The sequence below is a fragment of the Astatotilapia calliptera genome, chromosome 15, assembly GCF_964374335.1.
Source record: "Astatotilapia calliptera chromosome 15, fAstCal68.1, whole genome shotgun sequence".
Classification (NCBI taxonomy): domain Eukaryota; kingdom Metazoa; phylum Chordata; class Actinopteri; order Cichliformes; family Cichlidae; genus Astatotilapia; species Astatotilapia calliptera.
Genome location: NC_137436.1, coordinates 6411131 through 6434105, shown reverse-complemented (window position 1 = coordinate 6434105; position 22975 = coordinate 6411131). Strand labels below are relative to the sequence as shown.

The 22975-nt window shown below is 40.0% G+C and overlaps 1 protein-coding gene across 26 annotated transcripts in view; it reads left to right on the top strand.

The window, feature by feature from the left end:
• Positions 1-22975, top strand: part of epb41l2 (erythrocyte membrane protein band 4.1 like 2) — a 48660-nt gene that overhangs the window by 8028 nt on the left and 17657 nt on the right. For 23 of the 26 annotated variants that reach the window (XM_026193848.2, XM_026193846.2, XM_080290177.1 and 20 more), the window contains exons 2-10: positions 10154-10392; positions 10565-10750; positions 12283-12534; positions 15114-15218; positions 15376-15418; positions 18610-18685; positions 20028-20124; positions 20300-20424; positions 21277-21364. In XM_026193848.2, coding sequence (XP_026049633.1) covers positions 10168-10392; positions 10565-10750; positions 12283-12534; positions 15114-15218; positions 15376-15418; positions 18610-18685; positions 20028-20124; positions 20300-20424; positions 21277-21364 — 1197 coding nt within the window. In that variant the 5' untranslated portion in view covers positions 10154-10167. Of the gene's footprint in view, positions 1-4984; positions 5233-10153; positions 10393-10564; positions 10751-12282; positions 12535-15113; positions 15219-15375; positions 15419-18609; positions 18686-20027; positions 20125-20299; positions 20425-21276; positions 21365-22975 lie in introns of those variants that run through there. The other 3 variants (XM_080290170.1, XM_080290172.1, XM_026193835.2) reach the window with 3 other exon arrangements.

Genomic DNA, 22975 nt, shown 5'->3' with positions numbered 1-22975 from the left:
TAACCAGTATGTGTGCCAAACAGACTAAATGGTTGAGGCATGGCATGTTTTGGTAGTTTTCTGACAGACTGCAAGGCTTTTAGAGTCTTTCTAATCAATACTTGATGAGCCGTGCATCCTCTTTAGGCTCTGGCAGAAGACTAGGATGTGTTTCGCTCCATCTAAATCAGCTTGCCACACAAGGCGACCGTAACAAAGAGCCTTGATGACCATGAAGTCATTTGTTTTGCCAGAGCACCTGTTGTCACCACCCTCTATGGGATATACATTGCCATAGCAACACCATACCCACAGCTTGTTGAGCCGCGCAGTTTCACCGTGGGTTTCGCTCTCTTCATCTTTCACTCATTCTTTATCACCTTCCAGCTAATGCCTACCTTTTTCCTCTCTCCCTTTCCGTCTTTTTCACCCACCCCCCCCCCCTCTCTTACACACACAGTAAATTGTATCTCCTCTCATGTGCACTTGTGTGACCCACCCATACTTTCTCCCTTTGTCTCTCATTCACACAGACTGGGCACTTGCGCCTGACTGCTTTAATCGCTGAATAGGGGAGTTTAGCATTTCACAATAGCAGTTATGAGCTGACCCATTATTCTCACCCCCACACAGAAAGAGAGGCTCAACCCGGGAAGAGTAGATGCATGAAAAATACCATATAATATGATTAATTTATTGCATCGTTAGTCTGTGTTATGGCATTATTGCATAATTTTTGATATGTCATGATAATAAAGCAATAAATGAGACAATATTTTCATTAGTTAGTAGTTAAATAATGCCAAAAATGACAGCACAAAAGCCTTATATTCACAGGTTGCAGTTTCTAAATTGCTTAGGCAATGCTGCTTCAACCCCCGTATAGTAAAAGCATATTCCTGGTGTTTCTAAGCATTGTATAAAGAAAATATAATTTATACGTATGTAAATGAAACCCTCAAGTAAGTATTATTTGCAGGGGCATATAACATCCATAGACAGAGGTAATGGACTGAGAACTAGCACCTGTTGAAGAGTAGAGTTTAGTACATGAGACTTGACAGTAATGATATAGTGACTAAAGTAATGACATAGTATTGGTCACTTAAGAATTACCCAGGAGGTGAATTTTCATTTGTTAAGCTCAAACCAAAAGCAAAAAGGCATCAAGGAACAATTGTGTCAATGCCTGTGTTTATTTCAAGCCAGTGAGGTTGACATCAGGTGTAGTTGAAGAGAAAGAGAGTTGGGTGAAGGGATGACTGACAGACCGGCAGGGAGACTGACAGACACACAAACATAAACAGGGATTATCCTCTGTGTAATCCCCAGTTTGAGGGTCAGAGTGCAGTGTACAGAAACAGGCATGTTCTGAATTTTCACACCAGCAGTATGTGTGTACATCTGTGTGAGGGTGTGTCAGAGCGCAGTAGTCATCACACACTCAAAGCTCGTGTATCTATTAGAGATGCTGAGAGTATGTTTTTACATATGTGTAAGAATCTGCTTTGTGTGTTTGTGTATGCATGTGTCACTGGATGGCAGATTGACAAATCATACAAGAGAACGGCAGAGATTAGAATTGTGTATCTGCTTGGTTATTTCAAAACAGGGCTCTGTAACTATCAGCTGTTCGGCTGTGGCGGAATAGTTTGGAAAGCTTTTAGCTTGTTTGGATGACTCGGAGCGATCTGCAACTTTTTAATTCAATAGGCACAACTGCATGCAGTTCCGTTGATTTCCAGCACTGTGTGTTTTGGACTCCATTTGACTCTGTCAGAAACAAGCTTCGCTGCTCAGTGAAATGCTTGAAAACATTTCTCAGTGCACAGCAAGACAACGGAGTGAACCACTCATTGACTCAAACAATGAAACAATGCAGCTTTGACATGAAGGTAGTCATTTTGCATCTATGTAAACAAGTTTTACATGTAGATAACACCTCTGAAGAGTTTGTAGGTTTTGTAGCAGCATTGTGTCTAGAAAAACCCAGCTCAGCATTTGAATGATTGTTCTGATATTTTTTTTATTGACATTCATGGTGCCAGTGTGATGTATCCCACCTACTAACAGGCCACCAACAGGCCAAATTAAAAAATTATTCACTGAATTATCTCTACTTAATTATCTTATGAAGCAGCTAGAATATATGGTGCACTCACCATATTTTAATATACGTTGTTGCTCTCATAAAAGCTCCTCCTTGGTATAATTTGCAGTGTTTCTGAGTTCAAATAGACATAAGAAGAATGTTTTTGCCCCTTTCGCCTGGCAGCTGTGACAATCATTCAGCTGGTACACATGAAATGGACATTGTAGTATTCAAGAATTCAGTGTGAGAACAAATCAAGAAACGGGCCCTTTGTTCATCCAGCACTACAGCAGCTGATAAGGGGAAAGCTGGAGGTTTGTCCTCTGTGCTGTGACAAAGTCCTCTGCAGTAGAAAAAAACCTTTGACGGTCAACAGATGCTGCAGACTTCAAGGTAGTATTTAGCTAGCTAGTTTTGGCTAAATGAGGAATCTGGTTCTCACTGACGTTCCACTATATGTGCGTATTTGGGTCCGCTGCCCAATAGTGCTGCACCCCTGCTTCCACCTCTAGAGACCAAATCTTTGAAGGTACTATCTGTGCTGCAGAAAATAAGTTTTCAAACACTTCAGGGATTTGCGCTCTTATGGGTGAAGGATCACCACTCTGGCAGCTTTTTCTGATTTCAGCTTTTAGGGTTTGTTTAATTCTGTTCAATAGGAAAAAAACTAAAACTTTTTGTCATCATAGTGACAGAAAGTTTATGGTTCTCAGGACCTCAAAACTAAACAGCTGTGATTATTATTTTCATTTTAAATTAAGTTTAGATTGATACCTTGATGAAACAGTAGGTCTCAGGGCAGTTATCCAGAATATTCAGTCAGCATGTTGAAGATCCTGCCAGGAGTGTTCTAGTAATCCAAAAAAGGATTAATAGGTATGAGTGGGGTTTTTTTTGTCTTTGCTTTTTTTAAAAATACAGAACTTTGTAACTTCCTGACATTCACCGAAATGAATGAAAATAATGCTAAGGATGCTATCAGGGCCTAGAAATGAGTTTGTGGAAAAACAGTATTTACTATTATCATTATTATTATTAGTGCCATGTATGGATTTTAACCTGCATGGGTAGAAGTTGGCTGCTGGTACTCCCTTTGCTAGCATTAGCTGACTTCTACCCTTTTAAGTTTTACTTTTACTTTTTAAATTTAAGTTAGTTAGATTGATAGCGAAATTGTGAACAACGACATCCCGATGTTCTATGTTCCCTATGTTAGATGCTTGCTGGATGACCCAATGACATTTGCTACCACTGGAGAGATGTTCATATCAGCAAATTGATCTAAAGTGAAGGCTTACTCTCTTTACTCATAGCTTTTTAGAAGCGTCGTGCACAGAGCTTCGTTCGCGTTGGCTGACTAAACCCGAAACACTCGCAACCATTTTACTTACTACATTTTCGTGTACTGCTTGCCGTCTTTCGTAGGTCACCGAGCTCGCTTGAATGTTCATTTTTGTACCATGCACGACAATATATGACCTCAGTTTCATGGTGGTATTAAAAATTATACGATCAAAAATTTTAAAGTCTGTAATTCAGTAATATTGCCTGACCATATAAGTCAAGTACAGTAATCACATGAAGAGGTGGAAAAGTCTTAAGTCAGTGTGTCAGTGTATCTGTTGCAAGTTGCAGTCTTCCTCATCTTTCAGAATCTGCCGAATCTGAGTAACTCTGCTTCATAGATGCATGCTTTGTGTTTTTCAGTGGTAGTATCATTGGAGGGTTGCTGTTGGTTCAGCGATGGTGGGAGTAGGGGGAGAAAAGTAGCTGTTGCGGTTGTTGTAGGTCCAGCATGAAATATCAGCTGCTAGTCTGATGTGCTATGAAACGGGTTTAGACACGGTCATAATCTCTATTGTCACGTAAGCTCCGTCCACTAATCTGTATTTTTGCTGTGGTAATCTCTTGTCTCCATGGGGATTTATTGTTGTAGAGCATGAATGCGGTTTCCATGGAAACCAGTTTGTCCTCTTTATTCTTTCAATTATGGCCCATAGAATCAGGAAGCGGGGTATGTTTTTATATTAGATTGAGGCTTGTCATATCTACTTTAGCAGATGAAAGTTAACAGAAATGTGTAGGCACTAGGTCGACGCTCTCTTTTCTCTCTTGTTGTACAGTTTAGCACCCACGCCTGTTTCAGCCTGTTGTAAATTTTTATCTCTTGGCCACAGTCCAGGCCAGGAAGTTGTCGTTACTATGATGACAACCCTAAAACCCAGTCAGACAGCAATAAAGTTGTAAGTGGAGAAGAATGTGTGTGTGTGTGAGTGTGTGAGACTCATGTGACAGCAGTCTAGTGTTTAAAAAGTGAGAACACTAACTCCCTACATGTGCGCATGGGTAATTTGGTAGAAGCAGGTAACGTAGGAGCATTTTCCTTGGAGATGTCGCCAGCATTAACTACTCTTTTTTTTTTTTCCTTTTTCTTTGTATTGTATATAAAATGAAGCTGGAAGGTTTGGCATTCTAAGCACACAAAGTAAAGGCTTAGTGTTTTAGTGTTTCAACAAAAGATTTTCAATATGAAAGCGAGAGAAAGACATTTTTTTTTCATGGTTTTTAAAATGTCATTGTTGGAAAGGAAGATGCTTAATTTCCTTTAGTGATAAACACTGTGAAGGAAGGAAGTGAAAGATTGTGAATTGATTGAAAGTACAACTTTGTATGAGCTTTTAGGCATGGTTTTCATGCCAAAAGATGTGAACAACAGTGTTGTGAAAATGCAGTTTTCATGCTAATGTCCATTAGTAATCCAGCATAGTAGGCATGTCTGTGAGATTGTTCGCTCTCCCTCTCTCTTTCCTTTTTGGATCCTTCTTCAGCCTATCTCCATTGCTGCTCTTTTCTCACACACTTTTCTTGACTATCTCCACCCCCTACCTTCCCATGCTCTCTCATTTTCTGCCCTCATTTCTCTGAGCAATCGTCCCGGGGGAAGCAGAGCTCTGAGGGAAAGAGAGGAGAGGATGTAGGAGAGAAAATGGCAATGACATTTTGTAGGGCAGGCATTTGCTAAGAGGTGGGAAGGGAAAGGAAAACGAATAGAAGAACAGAGGCAGAAAAAGTAAAAGAAAGTGCAAACAGAGGGTAAACAGAACGTCAGAAGAAGGAAGAGAGTTGCAGGGGGGGAAAGAAGGCAACAGAAACAACAGTAGGTAAGGTCATTAGTTCGTCAGTTAATTCAGCCATTCAGTCAACCGTTCATCTGTAAAATGAGAGGTGTAACAAGCTGAGTGAGGATTTTTATTATTGGCAGATTTCTACTGCTTTGATGGTCTTGTGCAGATCAATTAATTGAAGGAAGGTCACATTAAAGAGATGAGGCTGAATAAAATCAGAAAACCATATTTCTCTCAAGTGTGCAGCTGGCAGTGCTGTGTCTGAGTTTGTGTTTACAATGAATCTGCAGGCTATTTGTGCCTTTTTAGACATCTGGGTTATTTGAACGCTACTAATTGGCTGTGAAATAGGATGAAATGTACCACAGCACCCAAGCATTACAGTACATGCCTCTAGACAAATTCTGCATGAAAATCTCCTTGATGAAGCAACAAAACACATCTTCTGATGATTGCTTATACAGGAGTTTATGACTCAGAGTGTTTAACCCATATTTGACCCCGTTTATAAGAAACTTGGTCACAGTTTCCTGCCATAAACTGTCAAGTGCGTATATATGTCTGTGTATTTGAAGCGAGATTGTAATGTCACTGGTGTTTTTATATGGACTGTGGGAAGAGGAGAGAAACAGGAGGAGTGTAGAGGGAGATAATACGAGTGGGTGATTTTGGGGGGGGGGGGGGATTGAAAGGGGCCCCAGGAAGAGAGGAGAGAGATGAGTGCAGAGATTTAGTGAAAAAGAGAAAGAGGCACCCTGGACTGGAGAGCAGAAGAGAGAGTTGTGAAGAGGGTGAGTTAGATAGTTGTGAGAGAGGTAGAACAAGGTTGCTGGTGTTAAACAGTTGCGGATAAGGAGGGCAAGTTTAAAGCAGGCCTAAGTGGCCGTGACGAAGCTCCACTCTAATGCCAGCTCACACAAACGCACACTTAGAGCTGGCCCATTGAGAAACAATGTTTCAAATGAGTATGAACTGCAGTTGGTCTGTAGTAACAGAGCTGTTGTGATGACTGACATAGTGGAAAAAATAGATCTGTTGCCTCTCAAAATTGGTTTAAAGTCTCTTCGTGTCTGTGTGGTACAGAGTTATTTGGTTGTTTGGTTTGCATTGTACGCTGGTCGTATTTTTTTTTTCTTTTCTGCCGTCATAGTTTAGTCTAGTGAGACTGACCATGTTATTTTAAATGACGACCGACTCTAAAATAGACTTTTCCAGTAGATGCTACTCGTTGCATCTGAAACTACATCCAAATAAATGTTATAAGTAATACTTAATGTTATAACTCAATGCGAGTCTTAGAATCCAAGTCTTGTCACTTTAGTCGTCTTAGCACAAAGCCCAGGCAGTTATTTTAGATTGAAAATTTCCTGAATCTCCGGCTCCCTCATATCCCAAAATTGCTCTGTTGGAATAATATCTGGTGACTGTGGAGGCCATGTGAGTACAGAGAACTCAATGTCATGTTCATGAAACCAGTGTGAAATTGGTGATGATAGCAATTATTATTATTATTAGCGAGATTGTTGGTTTGTGTGGAGCTATTATCCTGGTTGCTAGGTTTAAAAATGGTGGTTGAGATTTTGTTTGTGTAGGAGCGTCTTTCGTGACTCATCAAGTAATCCCACTGACGGGCCAGTTAGTGGCTCAGATCACATGGTGCTCCGGTGGAGTAGGTACTAAAAAGCACCTGGTACCAGGAACTTCCACCTAATGGAAAATCTAAAAGTCAAGTCAAACCAATTAGGTGCTTGTAAAATATTCCCCACAACACTATATCATCACTGCCAGTCTGAACCGACGCAAAGATGGGATGGATCCATACTTTCATGTTGTTTGCGCCAGTTTCTGAACCTACAACTCAAATAGTGCAGTAGAGATGGAGACTGAACAGACAGGAAACATTATATGTTGTCCAATTTTGGTGAGCCCATGTGAGTTGTAGCGCAAATTTCCTGTTATTCCTTGACAGGAGTCGCACCTGGTGTGTTCTTCTGCTGCTCTATCCCATCTGCTTCGAAGTTCGATGTGTTGTGTATTCAGAGATGCTTGTTTGCATACCCTGGTGGTAATTTAAGTGGTAATTGGAGTTACCGTTGCCTTCCTATCAGCTTGAAGCAGATGTAACATTCTCCTCTGACCTCTGATATCAACATGACCTTTTCACCTACAATACCACCCCCCCTTCTTTTTTTAAATCTATGACAATTCTCTGTAAACCATAGAAATAGTTGTGTGAGAAAGTCCCAGTAGATTAGCAGTTTGTGAAATATTTAAACCACTTCAATCACCGTTCTTACCCATTCTGATGCTCCTGATGCTCACCTTGAACTTCAGCTGATAGTGTCTGTATGCCTAAATTTACTGCCATGTGAGTAGCTGATTAGAAATTTGTGTTTATCAGCGCTTAAACTGACTTATCTTATTGTGTACTTGTTAGAGTTAGTTTTTTTTTTTAAATAAAACAAATAGTCAAAATTTAGTAAGTTATCTGTCTAAAAAATAAAACAGCTTTGTGAGAGGATTGGAAGAAAACATCAAAGCATAACTTGTTCATTAGGTCATCTGTGTATTATTTTTGTGTAAAATCCATCTCATAAATGTACTTCACCACTGGAGAAGTCAAACACATGGATGTGGAGATGAGTCCCACTTATCAACAAATGATAATATAAAAAAAAAATCACTTTTGTTGTGTAATGTCAGCATTTTAAAAGAACATTTTTTTTAAAAAATCTTTTGTTCACCTGTCTGCACAGGAACATAGTGTCTATATCCTTTCTGATGTTTGCATGCTACACATACACCTCCTTCTCCCTTCCCTACCTCATTAGCCGATCATGCGTAAGGAGACCTGTTCTATTTTTACTCCCGCCCCCTCCCTACACACCACTGGTGCTGGGTGGGTGGGTGTGCGTGTATGCACGTCCTCTCTTATTGAAGGTGGCAAGGCAGAAAAAAGAAAGACGGAGAGCGGGTAAGATGGTCACAAAATAAAATGCAGACGATGTAATGAATAATAGAATCATAGGAATGAGGCCAGGAAAGCCTAGTCTGGGTGATGGAGAAAATAGGCTGGGAAAGATTCGAACAACTGAAAGCACAGTGAATGATGATGACTTTGTAGTGCTTGATTTATGGTTAGCTTTTAGCCTGAAGCTACTAGATTAAAGGAAGCTGTGTGTGCAGCCAGGTAGGCACCCTGTGTGGATGGATTTCCACATTCCTGACCTTAACATGTCCTTACTGTTTGTGTCATCGCCACATAGTGTTATTAACAAAATTTGCGTCACCGCAAATGAAAGTGTCTGTTTTGTGATAGGGTGTGTGTGGACAGGCTGCCAAAGATATTTGGGTTGACGAGTGTGTGTGCTGACTAGGGCTGCCACAAACGATTATTTTGATAGTCGACTAGTCACCGATTATTTTTGCGATTAGTCGACTAATCAGATCATCATCCATTAGCTTACAGCTTTAAGTGTTTAAGGTCTGTGCTAACTAAAAATAAAGACAAGATGATAGTTTATTAAATTTTAATGAAATTTGCAGATTGTTTCGGTGAAGTTTAATAAACTCCTTGCTTTCTAAAATATAACAGGACACTGGAGTATATTCTGGAGCATCTCACACTTCTGATAATCAGCTGTCTGCTTGACGTTTATTCAGCTGTGTAAAAACTATAACTTTAATCTCAGCCAAACCGATTTACTCAGGAACAAATAAAATACTAAAAAAAAAAAGCCAAACAATAACATTTTAAGTTATCTAAGTGACTCATATATATTTAACCTGAGTAGCGAAAGATGGCGGTGGGTTTGAAAACGATTTGCGGGGAGTCCGGTGTTCTCACGGCGCTAGTGAGCCTAGCCCCCGGCTCGCTAACGAGCTAGTGGGTAACAGATGTCTCCGAAAACGTCGGAGCGCTTTTGAAAATATGTGGTGTCCTGATAAACTGAGCCGATATTTGAGGTTTACACAGCTACATTCTCGGCTGAAAACATGTTAAACGTTTATTTTGTGACCCAGAAAGAATAATAAGAGTAACATTAAAACTAACTAGCTGCTGCCATTGTTGGAAACTGCGCTGGGCCGCGCTATGAATTCTGGGACACAGCTGCTTCTTCTTCTTCTTCGGGGTTTAACGGTAGCTGACATCCTTGTACATGCAATGCTGCCATCTTCTGTTTCAGTCCGTTATTACACTCTTAAATCCTGCCACTTATTCCTGCGTCTTTTGTGATCGTACAAAGTTTCAAACGACGCGTCGACTATTAAATCAGTCGTCGACGATTTTGATAGTCGACGTAATCGTGACTAGTCGACAAATCGTGGCAGCCCTAGTGCTGACCACAGCTGCAGGGTAAAACCAGTGATTCACATTACAAGCGATTGAGAAATTCGTCCTCTTTCTCTTTCTGTGTGTGTGTGTGTGCGTGTGTTTGTGTGATTGTTTGTAACCAGCTGTTGACCCAGATGAAACTTATTGTGTTGCATAATGACTTCCCAAACCTTCGTGTTTTTCTTTACTTGTGTAAAAACACAGTTGATGTCATTCATTAGCAGCTGTGAGCCAAAATTGGCTAACTTATACGAGCCTTTTTATTTCCTATGACATGTTTACAGACATAAGAGCTTTCTATTTTGTTTTATAGTCTGTTTTACCTCCAGTGTAGAAGAAGCACAGATCCCTCTCAAAGGAAAAAGAAACACAGAACCATGTGGCTCATTTATAAATGACGAAAATGTTGCATGCCATGAAAAATTGATATTCTTGCCCAAATAAGTGGTTGAATTCGGTCAGGTTATTCAGAATTTTTCAGTAATGTACAAAATTTGTATAATGCAAGGCATAACCAGTAAGCTAAAACTAAAGATCTATTTATTGTGTAAGTATCTGTTTAATGTGTTGCTTTTAAAACTTTAACTCAACGCTCTTTCATCGTTGTCACTTTTGCTGCAGGTTGATTTGTCACCATGACAACAGAAGCGGGCTCTGAGACGGAGGTGAAGGAGAAAGCTGAGGAGTCAGCCGCTGAGCCCGACCAATCGGAGAAGGCCACGGAAGATTCCCAGGAAGTAGCAAACGCTGAAGTAGAGGAGAAGGAAAGAGCAAAGGTGAAGGAAAAAGAGGGGAAGGAAGGCAAAGGAATATCTCGATACCTGCCAACATGGCTTAAGAAGCAGAAGTCTCAAAGCCAGGTGAAACTGGGTTCACACTGTTGTTATGTTATATTGTCACAACTCTGTAGGGAATTTTACTTAAATTATTTAGCAACAATCGTTTTTCAGGCTCATTTTAACTGCTGGTGCATTAATGAACTTTTATGTTAGATTTAAATTTTATTTGGATTTATTTGGGTTTTTTGCTAAGACCTCCCCAACGAAGGAGGACCCCCCTACAGAGGAACCTGTTAGCGAGGTGACACAGGAAGAGGAAGGGCCTACCCCAGAAGTGAACGGTCACGCTGAGGAAGTGGAAGAGAAGGAGGAAGTCAAGTCTGAGCAAGTGAAGGAAAAAGAAGCAGAAACTCATTCCAACGCCAGTGCAGACACTGAGGTACTGCTCACGGGTTCACTACAACACTACATAGCATATGCTTTAAAGTAGAGTCAGAAAACAAGATATCTAGTACTGTCAGGTTATAATGGTGATTTCAGAAAAAGAAATATAAACATCCCTTAAAAAATGGTTAAGCTTATTTTTACTTCTTTTTAAACTATGCCTGCTTCCTCCAAAATCTCATTCTGTCAGATGAAAAGCTCAATAACACTCAGATATCTATATAGCATGCAAACTGAAGAAAAGATGAAAAATCCTTGATTATGTCCAAAGGAACATAATCTGTCTGTCACCACTTCTACATCTGACTAATACGTGTTTTCTGCCAAGTCAGTAATGGTTTCAACACAGTTCCACCAGAGGTGGAAATAACCATGATACAATATTATCACAGCACTTCACTCGTGATATGATATTATTGTGATTTTTAACATTTTGATATATGGTTGATAGAGAGGTAGCTTTGTCAGGCCAAGTTTCCCCAGTGTCGGATGGTTTTTCAGTTGGACCGATTTAATGTCAGTTTGCTCGACTAATGTTATCTCAGGATGGTGATGCATGAGATGAGTATTACCAGAGTTTTTTACTTTATTTAATTAAATATTGATATTTGTTATTCCTGTATCGGTATTCTGTATGGATTTTTTCCACTAAAAAACAATGGTGCTAAAAATCTGGTATGAGCTCTCCGTTCTTTACAGCTCTACATCAGCTCATTGGCACAGTGTCAGTGGAAACAAAGTTTAGGTAACATATTATATTCAGACTTTTAGTATCAACCTTGTTTTATGTCAGAGAAGGAGACCTATGAAATGGGAGTAAAAGTATCCTGCAGCAGTTGCGTCGCTAATAACAGAATACATGTCTGTACCAGGGAATTGTGTGTACTTTACCTGATGGGCTGAGTGAATGGCTTTGCATTTCAGTCTCCTTATGCCTGTGGTAAATAAATTAAAAATCAGTATAGTCATTTACAAACCCTCATGGAAACACTAGACAGACTACAAGGCCAGTGTCAGTATTATTGTACCCTGTAACATATTCTTTAGCGGTCAGAGTGATTAAAGTTCCCCAACAGCATTCTGCTTTTGTTAACCAGCCACATATTGTGGTAAACACAGATGGTAAGAAACCCAACAATGAGATGTGATATTTTCTACAATGTTCAGACAGTGTTGATGTGTATTGACAGTTTACAGCAAACTGCTTAAAAATGCCGTTAAATTACCAGAGCAACAAAGAAACACTGGAGCATACACACACACACAAACTCCTTTCTCCCTTGTGCACATGCACACACATGGACTCTTGCATCCACTGATCACATTAAGCCACCCAGGCCCACCCAGTGACATCAACATTTCAGTGATCAAGCCAAAAGAAACGCCTGCCTTTTCTATGAGCAAATTCAGACTAGAGGGGGAATTACACACGGAAAGGAAAGTTTGGTCTCAACAAGTAATGAAGATATTCTTATGTTTTTAAGAAGATTGCAAGTTTATTTATTTATTTCTTGCAAACCCTGTTAGCCTGCCAAGGAAGAGAAGGTGGAAGAGAGTGCAGAGAAAAGTCCAGAAGAGACCAAGGAGACAACAGAGGGAGAAGGAGCAGAGGAGGAGACGAAGGAGAAGGAGGGAGCAGTGGAGGCTGAAGGGGAGGCAGGAGAAGGCCAGACCTCCATTTTCCAGTCTCCTCTTCGTCTGGTGAGAAAGAACAAGATGAAGTTGGTGGTGTGTCACGTGACCCTGCTGGATGGGACTGACTTCACCTGCGAGGTGGAGGTAAGACTGTGATAAAATTCATAGAGCAATACAACCACAGTGTAAAACATGGCTAGTGTAACCATGTGAGATCAAGATAGTATGTTATGGCTCCAAATATAGTGTTTCCACTTTAATATTCTAAAGGTTTGCCTGTCATGGTACAAGAGTTCTCACACTTTTCTATATCTATCAGCAGTTTCTTGCTTCCTTTGAATACTGTCCTTCGAAATGTAGTTTGTTTCTGTGATGTAAGGAGGTTCCTCCAGTTGTTGACAGAGCAGGTCGACACATTGTCCATCTCATGTTCTTATGCGCGTCACGTGAGTGCCAGTTTGTCAATGATGTAATCGCTAATAGGATGTAAGATCTAGTGTGTGTGCACGTCAGTGTGTGCCTGTGCATTTGAGTATTTAACTTCCTTACTCAGTGTGCAGTAATGGCAGAAGCACCAACTCACATTGTTCAGGGCGTAGTTCAGAAGGATAAATGCATCGCAAAGCAGAGCGAGCTGCAGGGGCTTGCCTGGGGACTAAAACACATGCACGTACGCACACACTCCCACCAGATTATGGGGTCTCACAGATTAGTTTTCGGCATCTGTTCCTTCCTAACAAGCACGTGTCTTAGACCCCCTACGCGCACAGTTGGACATATTCATTACAGATACATCACACGTGCATCAGCCTTATAGTGTTTCTGTTGGGTAAGAGAGGAGTTTTTTGTATTTTGCTAGTTTTTAATACTAAAAATGATGGTTAATAACATGTTCACCCAAAGACATGCACATTTTTTAGCTGTTCCTCTCCTCACATTCACACACTCTCTCACATTCAGCGGGAAGCTGCTCAGAATAGCCACTGTGCAGAACCACCGGAGCTGTTAACGCTTAAATCTTTGGTTCAACGACCCCTGAACAGAGCGCTGACCATTTCCCTTGCCAACATTTTCCCATTTGGCTTGAGGGCTTTTGTCGGTAGCCTCCGTGTGGCAAACCTGCATCCTAATCTACAGTATGGCAACGCCCAGCAGCGTGCCAGTGAGAGAGTGCGCTTGTTTGAATAGAAGCTGCTTTGTTTCACAAGAGATAACGCTGATATGGCAACTAACTGCTATTGTCCTATAATGCACGCGCACACACATACGCACTCACACACATATCCATCCATGCCTCCCTCTACATGCTGGCATAGTTAGGATCGCGAGAGGGAGAGATGCACAATGCATTCCAGAGATTAAATTTTCTGTTTTGCCCAGCAGGGCCTCCAACACACACACACACACACACACACACACACACACACACACACACACACACACACACACACACACACACTCTCTCTCCCTGTCCATTCTTCCATCATCCATCTGTCCTATTTATTAACCCCTGGCATCAAATTCATCCCTGAGTAATAACTTAATGCATATTTTATTGGTTGTAGACCACTGAATAAAAACTCTAGCGAGACATTTTCTGACTTTGTTGAGGGTTTCAAAGAGGGAGTCTTAGTGTCACGTGGGCTTAATGCCGATTCTAAGAATTTTACTTAATGTTGGTTTCAGCAGGATTTTAGCATCACGTGGTTTGTAGTGTTTCATAGCATTTCATTAGGTACAGATGTTTCAGTTTTTAACACTGAGTTAGAAATATGTTTGAGCAGCAAGAAACAAACAGGTAATTCATCTTCTTTTAAATGACTGTGGCTCTAATCCCATTTACATAAACTAAATACATAATCTATACGACTGCCTGTTGATATTTCAGTTGACCTCAGCCAGTGCCTTGCTTGAAGGCACTCTGGTGTAGACTCAGGGACTCTAAAAGGCCACGTTCTCAGATTTGCGTGTGCGTTGCGCATGTGTTTGACGGAGTCTAGGAAAATACCGCAGATGTTTTCAGCCGTCCCAGAACAAGAAGAAAAATGCACTCTTTCATCCCCTTCCTTTCACTCTCACCACGCTCCCTGCCCAGTCTATATGTCTCTCTGCTGAATAGCACTCAGTCTGTGCACCAGTGTTACACTGAGGCTGACTAACTGAAAAGAAACAAGCGTTATTTGATTATTTCATTCTTTCCCATCATTTTTCCCCAGCTGTCCACCCTCTTTCTGTCTGACCTTTTGTCTGCTTAAAGGTTGCGTGTGTGTGTGTGTGTGCGTGCATGCGTGCGTGCACGCTTGCGCATGCAAGCATGGATGTGTGCTAAATGTCATTGTCATAGCTGAGTCTGGAGGATTTTATCGCTAACAGTTTTTTTTTTTTAAAAACTTTTAAAGGAATGTGTGGTCCAGATGGCGAGACTGAGAGAGAGCGTGTAAACCAATAATGAAACAGAAGAAAATGAAACACAAGGAAAAGAGAGACTCTGAGAGTGAGAGAGCTGTGGACAGGAATTTTACAAGTGTCTCATTTTGCCATAGTGAAAAGGTTATGAACTTAATCAGGGGTCCCGTGTGGTTCCAGGAATATTTCATAAGCTTAAAGCTTGATGTTTGAAACATTTTGGGGAAGAAGCTGGAAATATTAGAGTGGTTTATAATATTGTTTTAATAACAGCAGTTATAATAATAAAATAAATATAATGTTTTGTTTCTTTGCAGAAACGTGCCAAGGGTCAGTACTTATTCTTTAAGGTGTGTGAGCACCTTAATCTACTGGAAAAAGACTACTTTGGCCTGACGTACAAGGATAACCATGACCAGAAGGTTTGTATCCATAGACACACATACTCAGGGTGTAACAAATAAGTTAATAATGTCCTCATGAAGAAACCGCAGACATGGATGCTTTGATATTGTGTAGTATATATGGCAGAAGGTAACAGTCTTCTTTTTCTCTTTCCTTGTTCCCTTCTCATTCTAGTGTTGGTTGGACCCCACTAAAGAAATTAAAAGACAGATACGCAGTAAGTAGAACTTTTTTTTTTTTTTCAGGACGCTGACATAAAGACACTTAAGTCCGTCCGTCCATCCGTGCATCTCTTTCGCTCTGCCTTAATGACACAAGATGGCTTTGGTTGTTAGAAAAACAAGCATCTTTGTTATCATGTCAGCCAAAAGGCAATGAATAAAATATTGAGCTAGTAAAATGGGACAAGTGTCCACATATCAAAAGAAAAACAAACTGCATCACAATTAAGTCAAACAAAGGCACCAGAGATATTTGAGACCAAACAGCAGCAGTCTGGCACCCTGGCAGAGGTTACCAGGGTGTGATCGCTCTACTTTATTATTTATTGACCTCTTTATTGACTGTTGTTCATTTATCAAAGGGGGCTGAGGTGTTGGATCTCATCTTTTGTTGACTGACAGCCATTAAGGGTGTGGTATGGAGCAGTGAAGGGTATAAAGCTTTGTTTTATAATTGCATGCATGCAGTATGTCTGTGATAGTGGACAATATGCCCTATTTGTGACAGCATCTATAGTTTAATGAGAAGCTTAACGACAAACTGGAGATGAGCTCATCAAGTCACAGCTTCTGTAGTTTGTCATTGCATTTTTTTTCAGTTAAAAGAACTTTCATTTGGTGTTATTTCCTTGTTAGTTAATTTTTTAGATACAGTTTTGTACTAGCATTTCTCTATCACAGTGGTTCTTAACCTGGGTTCGATCGAACCCTAGGGGTTCGGTGAGTCGGTCTCAGGGGTTCGGCAGAGCCTCCACCGTAACATGCACGGCTCATTTTGTGCACCAATAAAAAACATATCTATGTCTTGAATTTGAAAAAAATCACATTTTATTTTTCACTAAAGAGGGGTTCAGTGAATGCGCATATGAAACTGGTGGGGTTCGGTACCTCCAACAAGGTTAAGAACCACTGCTCTATCATATCCACCTAAATCTAACATTTAAAGTTGACATTGATTTGTAATTGGTTTTACTGGGGTGGTGGACAACGAAGTAATGCCAGGTCAACATTTTTCTTGGTCATTCAGTAGTAATGCCTTGGGGGTGATGAAAGCAACCAAGTAAAGGGCATATAAAATCTATTTATTGTGGCACATTGCTTGCCATAATTGAGTATTACTAAGTATTGCAGATTGAGTAATACTCAGTCCTCGTGCAGCATTTTAATGGACCTAGACACTGCTGTTTCATATTGTCATGCCGGTTGGATCAGTCGACACAGTCACATGGACTGATTCAGAGTGCGATTCTGTAATTCTGAAAGTCACAAATGTTTGAAAATCTTCACTTCTTTTTGGTTGCTGTCCATTTCTTACTTCTCCTTTTTACACTATAACCAAAACAGGCTTTAACACACTGTCGTAAACTTGAATTTGCACTTTTAAGAGTGAGAACATATCATTTAGGCACATAAAATGTTTTTAATTAGTGCATGTTAGGTAGTTATGTCTGGGTGTGTTCAAGTGTGTGTGGCTGTCGCTCGTGGATGAGCGCTGTGCATCTGGCTGTGTGCTCAGTTTCTCCCGCTGTCTACGGATGTTTATGGCCAGAGAGAGAGACCGTACATGTGGGCTGATGTTCATTTGAGTTACTCATATTGCCTGTGTGCGTACACAACACCACGCAAATGACAGGGTTGGCACAACTCTGCTCTAAACTGCTTGGAGTTTATACTCAGCTGTGACTCTGTTTCACTGCATGCTGGGGTGGGATCTAAACATTGTAACTGAACCCTTTTCTGTTTTGTTTTGTTTCTTAAACGTGTTCTTGAAATATTTTTAAATGTTGCTATCTCTGCAGTCCTTGTGACAAAAAGTTAAACTACATTCTTACAAATTTCTGAAGAATTAAATGGTCATCTCTTAATGCTTGTCAGTAACCCTAAATAGGAAGCTTGACGTTACACTCAACATATGAAGAGGGTGTTTCCTACGGTACAGGTTATTTTAACAATATGGGTGTTGTGTGGGTGTGCATGGTTTTTAGGGCTGACACTGTAGAGAGAGAAAATGAGATAGTATAAGGTTACTAGAGTAAAGTAAAACATGATACAGTGCATGTAATAGAAAATGCTACAGAAAGTGCAGATAGATTTACAAAGGAGAAAAAGGAAAAACAGGGAAATTCATTTTACTCCAAGTGGCTGAGGCATCGTGTGCATTAATGTGTCTCAGCCAATAAAAACACAGCTTCGTCCCCCCATAAATATGAAGCTGGCTAGAATCAGATGTCTAAAGTAAAAAGATTTCCATTGCAACAGATACCACAAATAGAAAACCAGAAGTAAAACTTTCAGTCCTTAAGTTTTGGATTAGGACTTTTGAGAATTAAACGGTTTCACTGTGAGAAATAATGAGAAGATTTCTTTTTTTCTTCTTTTCAGTTTTGACATCAGTGTTGCAAAATATCAAGCAGAGAGCGCTACTCTGGATAAAATCCAGTCAGTAAACTCGTCCCATTTGTGTGGCTGTTGATACTTGGCAGCTTTCAGATTTTGTCCAAAATCAAATATACAGTTTTGGATGCCTCAGTCTGGTGATATTGTTTGCCATCTTAGTACGTTTGGAGCCAGTTCAGTTAATGCAATGAGAATTGCATTAGCTTACACTAATAAATTGGCTGGTGAGTGTAGATGATAAGCAGGTGGCCTCAGGTAGATAAGAAAGTTAAAATCAATGTTCTGGTTCTCTTGTTACTCCCACATAAGCGTCACTGGAATTTAAGCAAAGGAAAAATTAGTTTTCCCTTTTATAATAATTTTAAAGAAATGGTTTGCATAAGAAAAACTGAGCACAAGTTGACTGCTGGAGGATAAAATGGTCAGAGAACACCTTTAAAGCGCTCAGTGCTGCCAAAAAAATTTCTCTTACGTCGATGGACCTTTGAGGAGGAAATGTTTTTACACTGATGTGCGACTTTTCCAGATGGCGCGATCTTTTCTAATCTGTAAAAATAAAAAGAGATGACTGGAGACAAATTAGAACTGAAATTAAATTTGTGTGCTTCAACAGAAAACCACAGTATGACAAGGTGATGGATGTGTTAGTGGTCGTGATTAGGTCTTTGTTTATGATCAGTGAATCAGCATTTCAGTTTGATATTTGGTGAAGCTAAGAAAATAGGTTATATAAAAAATTCTCATTTTCTAGCTTTACTACATAATGATCTCTCTGTCTGTCTTTCTACAGGTAACAACTGGCAGTTTGCATTCAACGTCAAGTTCTACCCTCCTGACCCATCCCTCCTCACTGAAGACATTACAAGGTATACACACACACACATCAGGGTCTAACACCCAGTGTTTCCTTTAAATTTATTACTTTTTATTTGTATTGAACATAAAAAAAAAAAAGTAGCATAATTATTACTGTTTCTGGGCTCAGAGTGGGTGCCAAAAATAATAATATTTTGGGTTGACCTTCAGACATTTAGGGGATGACTTATGTCTGTCCTTAGTTTTAGTTTGATTAACTCATGTTGGGATGCTTCTTGAGGGGCATGAACATGCAAAGTGAAATAGAAAGCACAGGATAGCAACTAGCACCAACACCACAATCCAGCACACTATCACACATAACTAAAATGACACATCACAAATGGGGGGAAAAGGCAGCTCTGGTATCAAAGCACTTATCTGGCCACATATCAAATAAGAGCAAAGTAGAAAATTGAACCAAAATACAAAAAATTTAGGCCCTACTATCAAGGCCAAAAAAAGTTGGCTTTGTGCATGTTATTTCTTTTTGCATTTATACATAGGCACACACGCACAGAGGCATGCTTCAAGCACACAGCATTTAGACAGAGGTTTGTGTCTAATGGAGCGGACCGCTTCTCTGATGGTTGCACTTAAAGGCTAAACAAGGACACACTCACACTGCTGTTGACCTGCTGCAAAAAAGTCCTAAATGTTCTTCGGCTCTGTAAGTCTGCAAATTTATAAGGAGCTCCTGTTAAGTTTTAACAGTCAGATTGCTAATCAGTGCAGTCCACTAGTTGTATTCCACAGGATTTTCCACAGACTGTATCCAATACCTATTTTCTATTCATTAATTATCTAATTAGCCATATTAGAATGGAAAAATGCAGTATTGTCCTGGGACATTATATTGACCTAGTTAACAGGGAACTGTGTAACTCAATGACTGAGCTTTAAGCCTCCCTGTCAGCAAGTGTCCATCCTGCTTAAAGTGACTTTGAAAGACATTTTCAATAGGCAGAATAACACCTTTGGGTCTTTGGGTTGTTTGAAGTGACGTTTCATTAGATAATGGATTCATGACCAGAGGGTTAATCCAGGGGACAGCTTACACTGTTTAAATCCACACGGCTGCTAGACAAGTCAGTAACTGCAAATATAAACATTATGATAGATAAGTATAACAGCAGTTGTGCAAACATCAAAGAAATTTAATCCATACCAGAGGATCTTATTCTCAGGCTTAAAAGAAGCACGGATGTCTTTAATATTTATTGTGAACAATAGAAGTGCTTCCACTTCAAAGGAAACTAAAGAAAAAGCTTTGAACAAGTTTTGTTCTTGTTTATACTTGACTTGGTTTCAACTTGTAATCCGTCCTTGTTTGCCCCCTTTCTTCTTTTGTAGGTACCTTTTGTGTCTGCAGCTCCGTGAAGATGTGGCTTCTGGACGGCTGCCTTGCTCATTTGTAACTCACGCTCTGCTGGGCTCATACACGTTGCAGGTACAGCATGTGTAATTATGTACTTGGATGCTGTGTATTTATTTATCTGCGTTTACATGCACAAGTGTGTGATGTGCAGCCGGTGGATACGTAACTGTCTTTTTTGGAAAAAGCCAATTCGTACATAAGTTCTTTTTCTTTTTTTGTTCTTCTTCTTTTTTTTTTTTTTTAACAGGCAGAAATTGGCGACTATGAACCTGACCAGCCTCGCCCTCTGGACTTCATTAGTCAGTTGACCTTCGCACCAAATCAGAACAAAGAAATGGAGGAGAAGATTCTTGAGCTCTACAAGTCCCACAGGTCAGTTAGGAAGTTCTTTTGAGTGTATTGTATATGAGTTTTATGTGTCTCCAGCTGTGCTTTAAAAAAAAAAAAAAAAAATTTCCTGTTTATATTTGCACAACTGGACATCACACCGATTTGTACAAGGGAGCTTCCGTTGCGTAGCGTAGAGCAGTTTTACAGTGTCTGTCATGTAAAAGTGATAATAATCCACTTGAGGGTAATCGAAATAAGACCTTATACCAGCTGATTAGAAACAGGGGTTATCTAAACCTAACAAGAGTAAGTAGCAGCAGTAGAAGTTTGATAACATAGTCAGATTGTAGGCTCATGTTATCTGTCCTCATTACATCACAACATTTTTAATAGAGTAGAAAGAGATGCGCAAAGCACTTTACCATTCCAACACAACACGCTGACTTTTAGGCAGCCTGTAGACGATTGACTGTTACTTCATTAGAAAGATTTCCAGCTTAAATTAAATTATCTTGTGGTTTGAAGTAGTGTTTTTTTTTTTCCTGTTTTACAATGTTAGAGTAAAATTTATGCTCAGTGTGTCTGAACTGCTACAGTGGAGGGCTGGTAAGGATAAGAACCGATTTTCATATTCAAACATTTCACATACGCAATAAAGAACTTTGTAGTGTAGCTATTGGAAGGCATTAAGAGACTATTTTCATGAACAAAGACTTCTACATTTGTACGTTCGATTTGAGCCTTAACGGTACATTTAAACGGTACAACGGTACATTTAAGTTAAAATTAGAATTAAAAAAAAAATACTTGCTATAATACCATTTAAGCAGAAAATGATCACTATATAGAAATATGAGCATTTTGAATTAACTGAGCCTTTTCTTTGCTTTTCAGGGGAATGACACCAGCACAGGCTGACACCCAGTTTCTTGAAAGTGCCAAGAAACTGTCCATGTATGGCGTGGACCTGCACCACGCTAAGGTATGAATAAATGAATGAACCCTGTCCTCTCCATTGTTGTCAACATCTGTGGCTGAGCAGATTCTTTGATGTAGGGAGAGGGTGTGTGTGTGTGTGTGTGTGTGTGTGTGTGTGTGTGTGTGTGTGTGTGTGTGTGTGTGTGTGTCAGCTGTGCAAACACTCGGGGAGGCCATTACCATGGGAACAGCCAGTGTTTCTCACTGGGATAGCAGGTCATCAGTGTACTGCGTGCATGTTTTCATGTTTGTCTCAGTATGTTTGTGTGTCTTTATGCAGTATAGGCAGAAAAATGAGAGTCTTATAGATAGAAAGGAAGGATGAGAGATTGAGAAGGGAAAATAAATGGAGAACAGAAATAAGGCCAGAGTGAGATGGGGACAAATACTTGAAAGGGGCATGCTCCACTTTTTGCAACACAGAGAACCAAGGCAAAGATAGAAAAGCAGAGAGAGCCTTTAAAATGCGGAAAATCTTTTTTCCTTTTTTATTTATTTTTTTTATGGCATACCAAAGATGTGGGAATTCAGGGAGTTGATCTATTTCTGTCCTGTGCCATTAATTTGTTGCACAAGTCTCAGAATCCCCAGGGCCCACAAAGGAACTGTTTCAAATACTGGATGTCAAAACATTTTAAAAGCACAAATGTAACACACACTGAGTAATAGTATTTCAGGGAATTCATTATTTTAGCTGCGAAAAGGAAAAGATGGACACTAAAGAGAGATGCATTTGATTCGATTCCACCTTGTTCAACTTTTTTTTTTTCATTACAAATTATTCTTTTCAGCAGAATTTTCAGCTTCTTGGCCTGTTTTCAGCGGAATTTTCAGTTTTTTCATCTCCTTTTTGCAGAAAGTTTAACAAGTTCACCTCTTTTCAGCACAATTTTCAGCTTTTTCACCTCTTTTCAGTTACCTGACAACCAGTTTGGCTCAGTGAGATGAGTAGCAGCCTTGAGACCAGGAGGCCCGAGTTCACCCAGCTCACGGCAACATTTCCTTTCAGCAGACAGTTCAACCTTTTCACCTCTTTTCAGCACAAATTTTAGCTTCTTCACCCCTTTACAGCAGAATTTATGGCTTTTCACCTCTTTTCAGCAAAAAATTCTGCTTCAACTGTTCTCAGCATGATTTTCAGTTTCTTCACCTCCTTTCAGCACATAGTTTTACTTCTGCTGTTTTCAGCAGATTCCACTACAAGGCATTCACACTGCATTTTCGCAGGAAATGCAACTTTTACTAGTTTTCTTTAACATTCCCTCTGTCAGTGTAACCAGCCAAAATATTTGAATGTAGCTGCAGCGCAAGGTCAGAGATCGATGAGCAGCTAATAGCATGGCAAGGCCATGTGATGTTTGTGTGCATGTGTCCTGATAAAACTGTCCATTATCCGCATATTGCATTCTCCATTAGTACAACAGATTTTTCCTGTGTTACTTCACTACTGTAATCAATACCATTAGCAGATGGTCTGGGAGCCTTAAAAGCTTTGTCAGTGTGTTAGTCTGCCAGCCAAATGCGTTACAGTTGTAATGAGTGTCACTGTTTGTGTGTGTGGTGATGGTGACCTTAAACAGTCTAATCAATCCATGCACAGTATGATCTGGCTTGG